General features: G+C 46.3%; 1 protein-coding gene across 2 annotated transcripts in view; it reads left to right on the plus strand.

Moving 5' to 3' along the window:
* Positions 1–14,935, plus strand: part of SORL1 (sortilin related receptor 1) — a 170,602-nt gene that overhangs the window by 24,719 nt on the left and 130,948 nt on the right. For both annotated transcript variants that reach the window (XM_037841759.1, XM_037841758.1), the window contains exons 4-6: positions 6,989–7,150; positions 8,563–8,630; positions 13,338–13,518. In XM_037841759.1, the coding sequence (XP_037697687.1) occupies positions 6,989–7,150; positions 8,563–8,630; positions 13,338–13,518 (411 nt within the window). The remainder of the gene's footprint in view (positions 1–6,988; positions 7,151–8,562; positions 8,631–13,337; positions 13,519–14,935) is intronic.

A 14,935-nucleotide genomic window follows, 5' to 3' on the forward strand; every position in this document is an offset into this window, starting at 1 on the left:
AGCAATGGCAGAGGGTAACAAAGCACGGAAACGCTACCAACTACTAAAGGGTCTGACTAATAGATGGCAACAGGGTGACCCAGAGTGCACCGGGACTTTTTGCGGTGGCTGAGCTCCTGGTTTTGTTGGCCTCATCTGTGTGTGTGCATGCACGTGTGTGTGTGTGTGTGTGTGTGTGTGTGTGTGAGACCATGTCTGTGTTTGTGCATCTATGTGCCTGTGCACGTTTGCATGCCTCCTTCTCCCCGCTCTGAACTTCTACTGGTGCAGCAAAGAAAACCAAAGCAGCAAATATTGTGGTGCCTCCTAATTTGTTTTTCCAGCTGGCTGGCCTGGGGGCTCTGTTTCCGCGGTAGACCCCAGGCAGTCTGGTTTTGGAGAGAGCACTGATGAGACTGCCCTCTGCCCTGAGGGAGTTGGAAGGGGTAGGGCAGGATTCAGGAGGCCTACAAATCTTTCCTGCCCATTAGATAGCCCTTAGCTCCGGTGTTGTTTGTATTTGATTGCTTTCTTTCCTGCTCTTATGTTGCCTCGCTTTTTTCCAGGGTAGGATGGCTGCTTCTAAGGATGCTGAAAAATCCCTTTGTAGCCAGAGCTTTCTAAGGAAAGGATACCTGCAGCTTTCCACTCATTCATAAAGGAGCAAGATCTGTAGGGTCCTCTTGTCAGGTCCCAAGTGCTGGCTTCTCAGGCTGCCCATGGTCAGCTGGCAGGGGCTGCATTCCAAATTTGTAGTGACTGGTGTGGCAAGGGCCCGACCAATCAGAACAGACCCTGTCCAGACCAGGGCCGGGCTCCCCTTGCTGGGTTGAGCATTGTTAACCTTTTAGTTGCTGGACTGTGGGGAGGTCCTGGGGAAGGGGACCAGGCCACTGGGGTCTGGGGGGGAATGAGGTGGCCACAGATGCTCAATAGGCTTCGGGGCAGCAACTATTTACTGACTGGTACAGAAGCAATATTTCTTTTTAACAACCGGAATAGTCATTATCGGTACATACTGAGGAGATATCAGCTGTGCCTTATGTTCTCTGAGTAAAGTGGCAGTTAGGAGCAAACACTCTCTCCTGCCTAACTCCAGGGTGACAGAGCAGTTTTTTCCCCTGAGATGAAAAGCAGGGAAAAGGTGTTGGAGGGGTTTGGCTGTGTAGACATTACTGCTGGGCTTTGGCGCCCTTCCCCCCACTGCATGGGGGCCAGTCTGGCCTGGTGCTTGGGGCCCCAGAACTGGATGGGCCCTGCTGCCCATTTGCTCTTGGCTCTTCTGAGGCAGGTCGTGGCTCCAGTGTCCAGTTTGCTAGGGGCTAGAGCTGTCGTCCCCGCTGCCTCTCAAGAATCCAGCAATGCTTGAATTAGTTAGTTACTCTATCATGCTCTACCTATCTGATTATTGTCGCTATCATTATTTTTATACATTGTCCCAGAGCTAACTCTCACTGAAGCTGTGGCTGAAAGTATGTTGGTAGCTTGGACACTGGGTCTGGAAACTATCGTAAAGGCCCCCACCACTCCCTGCCACGGAATCTACCTTTTCATCTCCATCTGCCTCTCCCCACTCCCGCCCTCCCCAGAGCAGACAGATGTCTAAGCAGGTTCCGTCTTCCTGCTTGTTGTGGGTTGCGGTGAGCAGCTTCTAACACCATATGCCTGCGGAGTTAGGAGATGGGGAGATGCTGCAATGGTTTGCAGGAGGTTGTTTAGAGCAGGGACAGGGTTAGGTGCCTCGGAGCATTAGGCCTGGAGAAGGAGCAGGGTGGGGCTGTGGGCTAAGAAGGAAGGAGAAACTCGGGGAAGGTGGCGATCAAGGAGTGTTGGGTGCAGCAGGGTGAGTTGGAGCAGGCATGTTTGCAGCATAAGTGCTGCCCGCTTGGAAGAATTCATCTTAGACTCTTCGCGGTTGAGGTAGACACACCTTGGAGTTGGTGGAGGTGGAGAGTTGGGAGCTCGAGGAGGGGTTGCGGCTTGGAGAACTTGCTGACAGTTGGGCCTTGGGCCTGGAGCAGGCTGAGCAAGGTTAGGAGGCAGCGTTCTCTGTAGAGTTTCTAATTCCCCGGAGAGTGCTCATACCGCCCCCTGCCCAGCCTTCTCAGGAAGGAAATGACGACTCTTCTTCTGCTGATTATCTTTGTCACTTTTTCGCCTTTGTCCCCTTGGAGGCAAACTGCCCCACCAGGCCTACCACTTCCTGAGAAAAATCACACAAGGTTGGTGCCTTGCTGTCAACACCAGTGTGCTGGGCTCAGGCCAGTTCTTTGTGTGAAATGCTAGGTGGGCTGAGGAGCCCGACTGGAAATGGTTGAAATGAGTGTTTGCAGCTGATCTGCAAGGTTACGATGTCAGGGAAGTGTAGCCTGGAGGTCTGAGGGTATGTGTGGCTGTGGAAGGGGCAAAAAATAGTGCTTTCCAGACGACCAGCTCTAGTCCTATGGCTTTGCCTTGTGATGGAGATGGGGTGGGGGTTGCTAGTTGTGGGGTCATGAGTTTTGGGGTCTATTTTAGCAAGAGCCATCAGTCCTACTTCCTTCTTTTTGTTCCCGAGTGCTGCCTCCCTGAACCAGCATCAGACCTGGCCACCTGGCCGTTCCACGAGCCTTGTTAAGGGTCCCCAAACCAGTCAGACGATGTCTAAGTATAGTCTGGGGCTCTTTTTAAAAGGCCACCAAATGTACAGTTAGGCTTTACAACCTAGCAGAAGTGAGAGCTCACCCTGCCTTTTTCCATGCAGAGGCTGAGTTTTAGTTTCCTTGGCTGCTCAAGCAAATACCATGCAGTGGGTTGGCTTAAGCAATGGGAATTTTTTGGCTCATGGTTTTGAGGCCAGGAGAAAGTCCAAATCAAGGCATCATCAAGGCGATGCTTTCTCCCCAAAGACTGGCATTCCAGGGCTGGCTGCCGGTGATCCTTGGTCCTGGGCTCCTCTGTCATGGGGCAATGCACGTGGCAGCCTCTCCTGGCCTCTCAGTTCTCTTTTGGGTTCTGCTGAATTTCAGTTTCTTCCTTCCTGTGTGGCTTTCTTTTTCTCTGTCTGAATTTCATTCTGCTTAAAAAGGACTACGGTAATAGGATTAAGACCCATCTTGTATGAGTTGAGCCACACCTCAGCTGGAGTTACCTCATCAAAAGGTCCTATTTACAATGGATTCACAGCCACAGGAATGGATTAAGTTTAAGAACATGTTTTTCTGGGGTACTTACAGCTCCAAAACACCGCAGGTTGGTCCTAGGTAAAACGGTAAAAAAAATTCTCTCTTTTCCCTTCATGCCTGCCTCTTAGAGATGTATTTTCTCTTCCTCCCCTGCCTGTCTTCTACTCATTGGACTCTTATTTTCTGTTCTCAAAACTGGAAAAAGTCACTCAAGCTAACTGAAAGATAAACCCCATAGCTTAGTTTATCTTCCCAGAGGTATTTTCATTTTAAAAGGAAATAAAGCTCTAAGCCAAAGGATGAAGCCTCTGTGGAATATTATGTGATTCTTAGCAAACAGAATTGGGGAAGTTGGAGCACACCAAAATCAAATGCACAGTTCAGGTAGCGCCCAATAGGGCAACTCTGCAGCAAACCTGTGGATGGAGTCAGCCTCGAGAAAGCGTGACAGCAAGGCAATATTGGGGACACACAGGCAGAGAGGGGGACATACTGTGCATTCCTGAGTGTGCCTACGTGCCATGGGTACATAACGGCTCAAAGCTCCATGTGGCTGAGAGATGAATGAAACCTACAGATAATTAGAGCTGTGGGAATGAAATGTGCTTGGATCAGAGAAGTGAGGGTTTGATGGGGTAATTAAGACTAGAAATGGAGCTTCAAGGATTGGCAGGATTTCATAGGTTAGAGCAGAGTTGGTGGGAGCCTGTGAGGAGGGGGAGGAGCTTGGTGCCAGAGTCTTCCAGGAGCTTGTCTGGGGTTTGCGTGCAAGACAGTGAGGAGCTGGCTTCACAGGGATGGAGGGTTTGAAGCGAGGTGCTTGGTGAAAGCAGTCAGGCCTGAATCTGAAGAAGAAGGAGATTTGTCTTTCATCTTCAGGATGGTGGGGAGTCATGGGGGAAGTTTTGAGTGGGGGAGTGATTAGTGCCCTTTAGGGGAATGTGTCTCCTGGCAGTGTAGGTGATGAATTGGAAGGGAAAGATTGGAGAAGAGACTAGAATGGTGACAATTGTGTTCTATAGGCATGAATATGCTCAGTCACTCAACCATACCTAATGTCACCCACTCAGCCTTTCCTACCCTGCTAGGTCCTAGAACCCAGTGTCTACCCCATAGTGATGTCCACTCTCTACCAGGGGCATGGGCCTCTCTGGTAACACTGGGAATGAAAAGGAAGACGCTGATTTTGGAAGATGTTTTAAAGAAAAACATAACAGGGTCAGTGGCTGATTGAAAATGAGGGCTGAAGGAAGGGAATGGGATAAAAACCAAACCCCAGTTTGTGAGTAGTGGGACTAGGAGAATGGTGTCATTGGATGGAAACTGGAAAGTGGGGAGGGAGAATTGGACTTTGGTGGGTAGGTGCTAGAGAATCCAGTTTTGGATGTGGTGCAACATCTTCACACATCAAAGTGGCGATCTTGAGAGGGTGAAGAAGGCACGGAGGAGAATGTCAGTAAGAAGTCAGGGTTAGACTAGAGATTTGAAGGTCATGGAATTTGGAAGGATAAGCTAAGTAAGTAGAGCAAAGGATGAAAGTAGGGAGTGGAGAAAGGCAAAGGAGCCAGTACAGAAGAGACAAGGATGAATGTGGTCAGAATTGGGGGGGTGGGGGTGGAGGGTGAAATAGTACAGTGTCCCCGCAAGCAAGGAATAAGCATGTGCTGAGTGTTTAAGGAGATCAAGAGAGGAGACGCATAAATGATTCAGATAGCACAGTGTAAGGCCTGTGAGTTAAATTCTGGAAATGCAGCCTTTTCGTTTGAAGAATTGAGTTACAGGCTGATGGTCTGTTAAGGGGCAGTCTCTGGAACCCGGCCTCTGATATAAATGCTGCTCGCCAGCTGCGTCACCCTGTGCAGCCAACCTCTTGAAGCTTCAGTTTCCTTATTAATAAAAGAGGGGGAGACAGTCATATCTACAGCATTGAATTGCCCTGTGGATTCGGTGAGATAAGGCACACAAACACTCTTAAGTTCAGGGCCTGGCACATAGTGAAAGCCCTCGAAAAATGTTAGCTATTCTCACAAGCAATAGTAAGTTTTATGGTTGAGTACATGATCTTTAGACTCTCAGATGTAAGGCTGCAGGAAGCTGTGAAGTTGAATTTCTGGAGAAATCTTTTCAAACTGAGAACACTCCTTTCCCCAGTATCCAAAATGGTTTGGGGGTATAAATAAGGGCTGGGTTGTTTTTAGGGCACAACTTCATGCCCCAAATTATGCCACTCTCAGAGTCATCATTGTTTTTGTAACATCGCATTTGCTTATGGTAGTTTGCTTTGGAAACATTTACTACCTTATTCAGTTAAGTTTCATTAGATTTCTGCATTAGGTGCTTTAGAGGAAACGCAAGAGAGATAGAGAGCACACACAAAATACACCCCTGGGAAGTTTATGGTGTAGATTTGGGGTGAGAGCATGGAAATGAAAAAAGTGTTAGGAACACATAAAAGTAACATGCAAACAAGTGCAAAGTATGCGTCTGTGCTGAGGCCTCACGTACAGACAGGACTCAGAACAGAAGATGCAGATAGATTAGGTGGAATCAATTAGGAAAAATGTCCTTGGGCTGATTCCTTTGTGTTGGTTTATTTCTAGGATTTAAATGACTGGGGGTGGGTGGAGCTGTGTCTCCCTCGATCTGATTTCTGGTTCCCTGTGCTGTCCCCCAAGCCACTCTGGTTCTACTGTGAGTGGGGAGAGGCCTTCAGATTTCTCAGGCACATTCTAGGCCGTTCATCAGCTGGGCTAAACTTGTCTCTCCAGACTAGCATCAGACCCAGGCCGAATTATTTTTCCTCCTTCATGCCCAAACCCACACTGCCCTAGGCTGGGAGCGTCCTTTCCCTATGGAAATCTTGACTACGCCTCTCCGAAGCCCCCTTCCTGCATGGGGTCATTCTGATCTCCCAAACTGGAACTGATCTCCTCGTCTGTGCTTTCATCAGCCCCTATCCATGATTTTTCACAAAGCTGCATTTTCCCTTGAGTTGTAGTTAGCCATGGATGTGTATTAGATTGTAGGCTGCTTGAAGGAAAGGATCCTGTTTGGTCATCATGGCATCCAGGCCTAAACATGCAATATGCATTTGTTAAATCGAAGGGACTTGGTGTTTTCCTCCAGACTTCCCCCACCTTTCAGGCCACAGTCACCCTCCAGCTAAGCTTGTTCAGAGTCACTCTCCCATGCAGAACAAAATAAGGCAAGGGAGGCCTCTGCCCACCACAGCCACTTCCTGCTCTGCCCCAGAGTGCATCTGCCATGCTGTGGCTTGACCCCAGAGTCGCCCTGGCACCTGGTATAATTTAAGATGGAGAAGCTTACCTGCCTAGATGGGTGTGATTTTAAGGATTTTCCTGGAAAGATATATCCTATGTCTTTCTGCTCAGAGGATGCAGGACAGGCAGCCCTCCCATCTGTGCACACTTGCCCTCTTACTCTTTTCTCAGTTGAGCCAATCTGAAGAGTGGGACTTCTCTGTCCCAGCTGCCAGTGGCCACCTTCTAACTGTGTTGAGTAACAAACTCTCCAGGGGGTGAGATCGGTCAAGATAGTTGAAAGAAAAAATAGAAAGGCTTGACTGGTTTCATTACCTGGTTAGACCAGACCAGTCTGTGGCTTTGTCCTGGCCCGTCTCCTACACCCCTTCTTTCCTCGGGCCTTGTCTGGGGTGTTCCAGCATTTTTTCATTGCTGGAGATGGTGAGATGCCGCTGTCTCCCCAGGAGGGCTGGCGCCTTAGAGCTGGCACGTCCCGCTCTTAGTTTGCTCTCACGCTGCTGGGGAGAAGGGCTGGTGGCTCTGGCCAAGCTCTACAATGAGGTTATCTGTTTGTTCTTGCAGTACATCTTTGCAGATGCTTATGCCCAGTACCTCTGGATCACATTTGACTTCTGCAAAACTGTCCAAGGCTTTTCCATCCCGTTCCGGGCAGCCGATCTCCTCCTACACAGTAAGGCCTCGAACCTTCTCCTGGGCTTTGACAGGTCTCACCCCAACAAGCAGGTAAGAGAGCTTTGCGGAACACGGTCGTGTGGGGGCTCCTCCAGTTTCCTGCCCTGCCTGGGTGGATTGCGTGTCCTTTGCATGAACCTCCCCTTCTGCTCCCCGCTCCTTCTCTTTCAGGCGTAGCCTTTGTAGTTACTATATCATTTACCATGGCTGAGAAAAAATATATCCTCCTGGCACCGTCCATCCGCGTTCAAGCCAGGGATCGACACCCAGTACTTGGCAGGTCCCTGTTAGTTAAACATCGTACCCTTCTAAGTGCACATGAGCCTTTGTAGGCCTTGGGGTAAACCGAGGCCCTGGAATTTAATCAGAGAGAGCCAGGAAGGGAGGTCTGGAGTCTGAGTTCTGCTGGGACCTCTTGTCAAATTTCCCATCTACCTTCCTCTACCTCTACTTAAACACACTGTTTGTTTGATGTTATCATTGACTTCAACATTCTCCTTTGTGTGTGTGTGTGTGTGTCTGTGTGTGTGTATGTATGTGTGTATGTAATGTTAAGTGTATGTGTTTTCCTCCTTTAATTCAGGTTAGGCGGAAAGATGAGCAGTGGAGAGAGAACCTGACTAGGATTTATATCTCATGGCTGAAATTTGCCAAAGTCAAAGATAGTGGTTTGGCAGAAACCTATGAAACACCACTGATCCTGTTTGATTGGATTTCTGATGAGTTTTGAATGTTCCCCCCACCCCCCGCAGTGGAGCCTTGGAACATTTCTCTTTCTCTCCAGGTTGTTTAAGCAAAAACATGATCTGTTTACCTTTGCTGGCCTTGGGGAGTAACCTAAGTCTGGACTGGGTCAGTTTACCGTGTGGGTGGATTATTGTTATTTTGGGTTTCATGCTTCTTAGTGCTTGGTTAAAGGCTGGGGGAATCCTCTGGTGGTATCTTTGGAAGTTGAAGGGTTTTGGTGAAGATCAGCAGGTTAATTGCTCGTGGTCATCCCCCACATTTTCAGTTGGTTGCCTTCTGTTGGTCTTTGACTCTGTACTTAGCCAGTATCTCCTCCATTCCACTTGAATCACATGGCCCATTATGAGTTTTTAAGGAGCCTGTTTCCCAGGCAAGAAGTGACCATTCTAATCCTTTTGCTTTTACCATTACCTGGAGGATAAGTCTGAGTAAAATATAATTTCTGCAATCCACAGATGGAAGACGAGACGTAATCATTTTTCCTTCCTGCCAGTTGCTATTAAAGTCTTAATAACTAATGGAGAAGAATCCGAAGGCGGAGGCTTTTCCTTCCATCCTTGCCCTTTCTTGCTTTCGGGGTGGCTGAACTGGCCCTGGTGGCCTCGGTGCCGGTCATCCTAGATGGTGCACTACGTAGGGCAGGATTTCACTGGGTGTTGGTGGTGATGGGATCCAGGTTGTGTCACTGACACTTCTTGTCACTTTGGTCTTTGCAGCTGTGGAAATCAGATGATTTTGGCCAGACCTGGATCATGATTCAGGAACATGTGAAGTCGTTCTCTTGGTAAGTTGTGCCGTCTAAGAAATGTTGACTTCCATCATCTCCTTTCTCCATGTCCGGCTCCTTCATCGTGGACAAACCTTCTGCCCTCCCCTGAAATGTGAAGCATTTGGTTCAGGAAAGGAATTTTCCAGATCCTAGAATTAGAGTTTCCAGTATAATGGACTCATTTGGGGTGAGGAGAAAGGAAGGTTATTTGTGAGAGAGTGATAGAGAACTGTGTTTTTCAATCCTTTGGGGAACCTGGAGGTATCTTGAAGTTCTTGCATTATTAGAGTTTCTAAAGACCTTCATTTTTAGAGCAGTGTATCAGTAGTGGGCATTTTTCTTTTTATAAAATTCTTTCATTTTTTATTCATTTTATATATATATATATTTGAGCATTAACTATAAAACATCCTAGATACTTTAGGGTATAAGAAGTTGAATAATTTATATATATGGTCATTAAGGAAATTACAGTTTCAGAGGTAAGAAAAGGCATTTGTGGAAATAATGTGTTATGAAGGAAACACAGAAGTTAAAGACATAGCTTGAGAAGCCAGAGGAGGGACATAATCCTTCCCAATAGGAGGGTCGTAGATAGCTTCCTGGAGGCTGCTGTGGTCCGGGCTGTGCACAACAAGCAAGATGTAGCTGTGCAGAGGAGTGGAGGACAGGAGTTCTAGACAGAGGAACGGAAGGGCCAAAGGCATGGTTGAGACTGTGGTTCCTGGGTGGACACAGGAGTCTCATTTTTGGACACAGGTCAAGTTTAGAAAGGAAGTTGGCACCAGCATATGTAGTGCTTGATAGAGGAATTTGAAGTGAATTCTAAGGCAGTGGGGAGCCATTGTAGGTTTTTGAGCAGGACAGTGAAATCAACGGGGTTGACTTCCAGCCACAAGTACAGTTGTTTCTAGTCACGGTTGCTTCTGTTCTTTTGCTGTTACAGTGATGCAGTAGAGACTCCTGAGCACATGATCTTGTACCTGTGCAGGTGAATGTGTAGGACAGATTCCTGGGAGTGGGCTTGCTGTGTCAGTGGGTATATCTAACTGCTCACTCCATCCCTCCACATGGATGACCAACAGACATCGCAAACTTGGTTCTTCCCAAATTGACTCCACCCATAATCTTCCCCTTTTCAGTTAATGGCAGATCCCTTTTTCTAGTTGCTCTGGTCAGAAAGAATGGTGCCATCATGGATTCCACATTTGTTTCATGCTTCATGTTCAATCCGTTAGGAAATCGTGCTGGCTCTACCTTGAAAATATATCCAGAATCTGCTCCTCAGCAACCATTTTTTTGCTTACTCCCTTACCTTATTCAAGTCTTTGCTCAAATAGCACCTTCCAAACGAGGCCTACCTTGAACTTCTTCTTTGAAATTGCAACTACTCCCCTGCCATTCCCTATCTGTCCTACCCTGTTCTATTCTTATTACATTCTAATATACAATTATTATTATTGTTATTTGCCTGCCTCTCTTCAATAGAATGAAATCTCCATAAGGGCTGGGATCTCTGTCAGTTCTTTGCACTGGTGTATCCCCAGTGAAGGAATCATTGAATTTGTAACTTGGGGAGATATTATCAGATTTTCTGTAGAAAGGGTTAAATTTTGCCAGCAACATAGAGTAGCGCCTCTCTCCACAGCCAGTCTGCTAGGTAAGAATAGTATCTCAGTGTAGTTTTAATTTGCATTTTTCTTATTATGAGTGAGTTTGAACATCTTTTTAACTCTTTAGGTGTCATTGCTACTTATTTTTTTTGTGACATGTTGACAGTCTTTTTCTTCTTGCTTTCCAGGAGCTCTTTATATATTTGAGATTAGCCCCTTGTCTTTGATAGGAGATAGGTGAATTTGTTTGTGTACATTTATATTTATACTTCTGAGTTTGTCATGTATCTGTTGACTTTCACATGTAGTTTTAGTCCTCATTACATGTAATAGCCAAATAAATTTTTTAAACTGTCCTTGCTTCTTCTAGCTCTCCCTTTGAAGAGAAGTGTCTTTGTGTTAATTTTGCTTCTTTCTTAGTAACTGAGAGCAGTGACGATGAATGGGCTACAGGGACCTTACATCCAACTATCTCCAGGCTCCAGTGGGCTTCCTTTTCATAGAGGGTAGCTGTTGGCAACCCTTTTGCTATTTTCCTTGGCCAGAGGTTTGGTGGTCTTAGTGAAATTACAACCGCAGTCTCGTTGAAGTACAACTACACCCAAAGGAATACCATTATAACTTTCTTTGGCTTTATTTGGAGTTTAAAGGGACAAATTGCTCTTTTATCTTGTTAGGGAACTATGTATTAAAAGGACAAACCATTAAGGCTATTAAATAAAGGAACTTCAAGTTTGGGAATTTGTGAGCTATACCTTCTGCCTCAGTGCAGATTCCTTGGGAATCCCTAAGTGAGAGTGTAATCTCACCTCTCAGAATAATGGCATAAAGTTGGTCAGTGATGCCTGGCAGCCTGGGAACAGTGAGAGTGAGGAAAGCAGATGCTCTCCAGGGCTGAAGGCGAGCAAGAGGTGGTGGCAGTGGAGGAGCTTGTGGTGGGGGATGAGGGGAGCTCAAGGCTGCCTCCGGAACATCACTGAAGGGCTGTAAGGAAGGCAGGTGAGGACAGGTGAGGCCAGATGGGGACTGAGGACTGTGCTCAGAGACAGAGCAAGGATCAGAATTTCTGAATGAGGATAAAGAGAACAGGAAGTAAGTGTGAGTGAGCATCAGAAGTGGGAGGCCAGGTGACTGCAGAGAAGAACTTGCAGCTGGAGCTGCTCTCAAAAATGGGAGGTCCAAATATTGGACCTGTGTATGGATTATGGAAGAGGAATGGGATGGAAGTCACAGATCTTTCTCTCTCTAGATGTTTGCTGGCGCTTTTGGGTAGGAAGGAATAATAGAGGTGAGCTGGGTCTCGAAATATCTGAATCAGGTTCCCTTCCCCTCCCCGCTTTTAAAAATACCAAGCAGCCTCATTCGGATTTGCATATCCTCTGGGCTAGAGGAAGCACTTGAATCAGTACTTCTAATTGTGGAAGAGAAGAGAACATGTCGCCACCCACCCCCGCATGCATTAATGGTGAAGAAGGTTTGTGTCCCACGTTCGGACCAAGGTTGCTGGTTCTCCACCGCCCTTGTCACACTCCAGATTGCCGGGCACAATTCCAGCCTCACCAGTTGTGAAAAGAGGCTCTTTTTTTTTTGGTTCCCATTTCTTATCTCCCTCCTTCCCTCCTCCTCCTAGTCCTCCTCCTCCTCCTCCTCATCCTCCTTGTCCTCCTCCTTTCTCCTTTCTCCTCTTCTTCACCACCTTCTTCTTCTGAAAATGCTCTTAACAGTACATTGTTGAAGGAATTTTATTTCATTACCTGCATTATTCTGAAAGCCATTGTGCCTATGGAACTGTACAAAGAAAAGTACCTAAGTGAGCCCTTCTGCCTTTTCTTGGGTCCCCATCCTTACTGTGAAGCTGTCTTCCCTGTTTATTTTCCTAATTATTTCTCCCACTTGCTTGAATGGTCCGCTTGGTCCTTTGTGTTCCATGTGAAGGTTAGGAAACCTGGGGTAGGTGAGTCATCCTCACAGCTGCTATTTGGGTCCTGATACGGAAGAACATGAACCCTGAGATTTGCCTCCGAGGTAGTTGGACCTGGTCACTCTGCAGTTTAAATTTGGAATAGCCTTTGGTCCGTGGACCCAAAGCAGGAAGTATCGATTCAGCTGGGAACCCTGTGCGATACAAAAGAAATATGAAACATGGCCTTTAAAGGCATCGGTCTTCTCTAGGAAGCTCAGACAGACACAGTATATAGTGAACGATATACGACAATGTGTAAGAAGTGCTACTGTGTAAAGTAAGGACACTGGTTCCAAAATCCACCCAGCCAATCCGTACCTTTATTTGGAGTTGAAACTCACACAAAACACATGACATTGAATGTTGCTGAGAAGCACTGCTTGTATTGGGAGAAGGTCTGAGAGCATAAGGAGAAGGCTCCCTGGAAGAGGGGGCTTGAACTTGACCTTGGAGGATGAGTAGAAGTTAGATGGGCAGATAAGAGTGCATACAGGGGACAGAGGGAGAAATGAGCCCTTCATTTCTGAAGGACATTGAGGAGATCAGTATGCTCAAGAAAGTGTTTGTGAAGGTGCCTCATAGCAATTGAAATTGTACCAGTACAGTAAAGCTAGGTTGCACAGTGAAATCAACAGGGGACAGACAGAAAGAGAGAGGGCAGGATCTGCTGGGAAGATCAGGCTCAGAGATGGAGAAAGTGGTTTCCGCTAGTGCCGTTCTTCTGGGAAAAGAAGAATGTCTTGGGGAAACAAACACTCTCCTTGATTCCTTGGGGCCCATAACTTGAGGCCAGAAACGTCTGTTGCTGAAAGCAGTGTGGTTATTTATTTTGAAACACTCCACCTTTTCTTTTACTTCTTCTCCTTTTTTGCTCTTCTCAATCACTTCGAGAGCTTGTCTGGAGCTAAACCCAGGATGCTTTGAGAAATAGCAGAAATAACAAAAAATACTTTATAAATGGCAGTTCTTTCTTTCCCTCTATACCAAATCAAGGAGGAAGCAAAGGGATATGTTTGAGGCACAGAGTGTATCATTTGGAGGTCACTAGGACAGCTCTAAATTCCAGGTGATTGCCTGCATGGCATAACCTCCATGCCTCGAATGATTAAACATGGAGATGATAACAGCCACTTTTTCTTCTCTCAGGGGAATTGATCCCTATGACAAGCCAAACACCATCTACATTGAACGCCATGAACCTTCCGGCTACTCCACAGTTTTCCATAGTACAGATTTCTTCCAGTCCCGGGAAAACCAGGAAGTGATCCTTGAAGAAGTGAAGGACTTTCAGCTGCGGGACAAGTACATGTTTGCTACAAAGGTGGTGGTAAGTTGAACGAGCTAAGGAATACACTTGTTTTGATTCTCTTTTCTGGGGTTTGGCATTTTGTGATAAAACAGATGTTTCCACAAGCAGGGATTTCAGTGGATGTGTCTGGAGGAGCTTGACTGCAAGACACTGGGCATCTGTGAACATTCTCAAAGAGCCTGGACAATCCTGGGAGGTTGGGGGAGTGGAGAACTTCTCCAAATGTCAGTAGGCACTAAGACTTTGATTGCTTCCTGGCAGCCAGGCATCTGTGACAAACACATATTTCTTTGAAATCTCTCAGTTAAAAGTAAACAGAACTCTGATTTCTTTTTTTTCCTTTTAATCCTACTGCCTGATTTCCTTTAAACTTAGGCCGATTTCTTTGAGGTTTCTGGACACATGTTAATTAACATGGCTAATAGAATGTGTAGTCATTGGCTAGTGGGAGTGGATCCTCTAAGAAAAGCAGTAATTAAGCTTCCAGCTGTCAGTAAGTAGCTTAACTCTCAGCCTTTGGGAGAATCCTCCCCTTAATTTGATGTGTTGGAGCCAGATGCTGAAATGGAGGGTTTCCTCATTTAAAACTGGTGTTGATTATTTAATAGGACTTGCGTTGTAACTGTATCGAATTCACTCTTTATCACCCTTGTGTAAAGGAAAAAACCAGGCCTGGCTGAGAGCAGGTTGGGCTACCATCCTGGGAAGGCTATAACTTGCTTTCTTAATGGCGGTCATTCCCTCATTGACTGCAGGCGCTGGTGAAGGCCTCTGGAAACTGTGAGGTGGCTCTGCTTTCTGTCACTGTTAGTCTTAGGGACTGAAATCGGATGTAATGTTTTCCTCCAGCTTCTCATTTATGTATATATGATTGGAACCAGGCCAGGTAGAAGCAGGTCAACCCTCTTGGTAGGATTCTTGGGTAGAAAGAGGATTTCCCCCACCAGGGAAAGCAGGGAGTAAAGTTTGAATGAGAAGAGAAGACGTGGTTGGCTAAAAAGCAAGAGAGGTTCCCCATTGTATGCCTTGCAAAATGTCCCTTAAAACCACTAAGCTATGGCAGTTTTTATTGTCTCTTATACACACACCAACACAGTACTCTAAGAACTCATGCATCCATAAAGTTGCTTGGGCAGGGATGGGAGTGAGAAATCAGGCCTAAGTATTGGTGCGTTATGACATCATGTTGTCAAATACTGAGCGTGTAGTGTAAACCTCCAGTTTCCCATTTCTCATATGTCTTTTCTGTTTTAGTTCCTTGGACCTGAATTTATTTGTTTGATTTTAATTTCATAATTCTAAGACCCTGATTTCTAGATTTGCCCTTTTTGCCCGATTTGAGGCTGGGGTGATAGCTGTTGTGCATTTCTCTTAATCCTATTATTCCTCTATCTCTCATCCAAGAATTTAAGTTGATCCCTTTAGAGCTTCTGGG

The sequence above is a fragment of the Choloepus didactylus genome, chromosome 6 (genome assembly GCF_015220235.1).
Source record: "Choloepus didactylus isolate mChoDid1 chromosome 6, mChoDid1.pri, whole genome shotgun sequence".
Classification (NCBI taxonomy): Eukaryota; Metazoa; Chordata; class Mammalia; order Pilosa; family Megalonychidae; genus Choloepus; species Choloepus didactylus.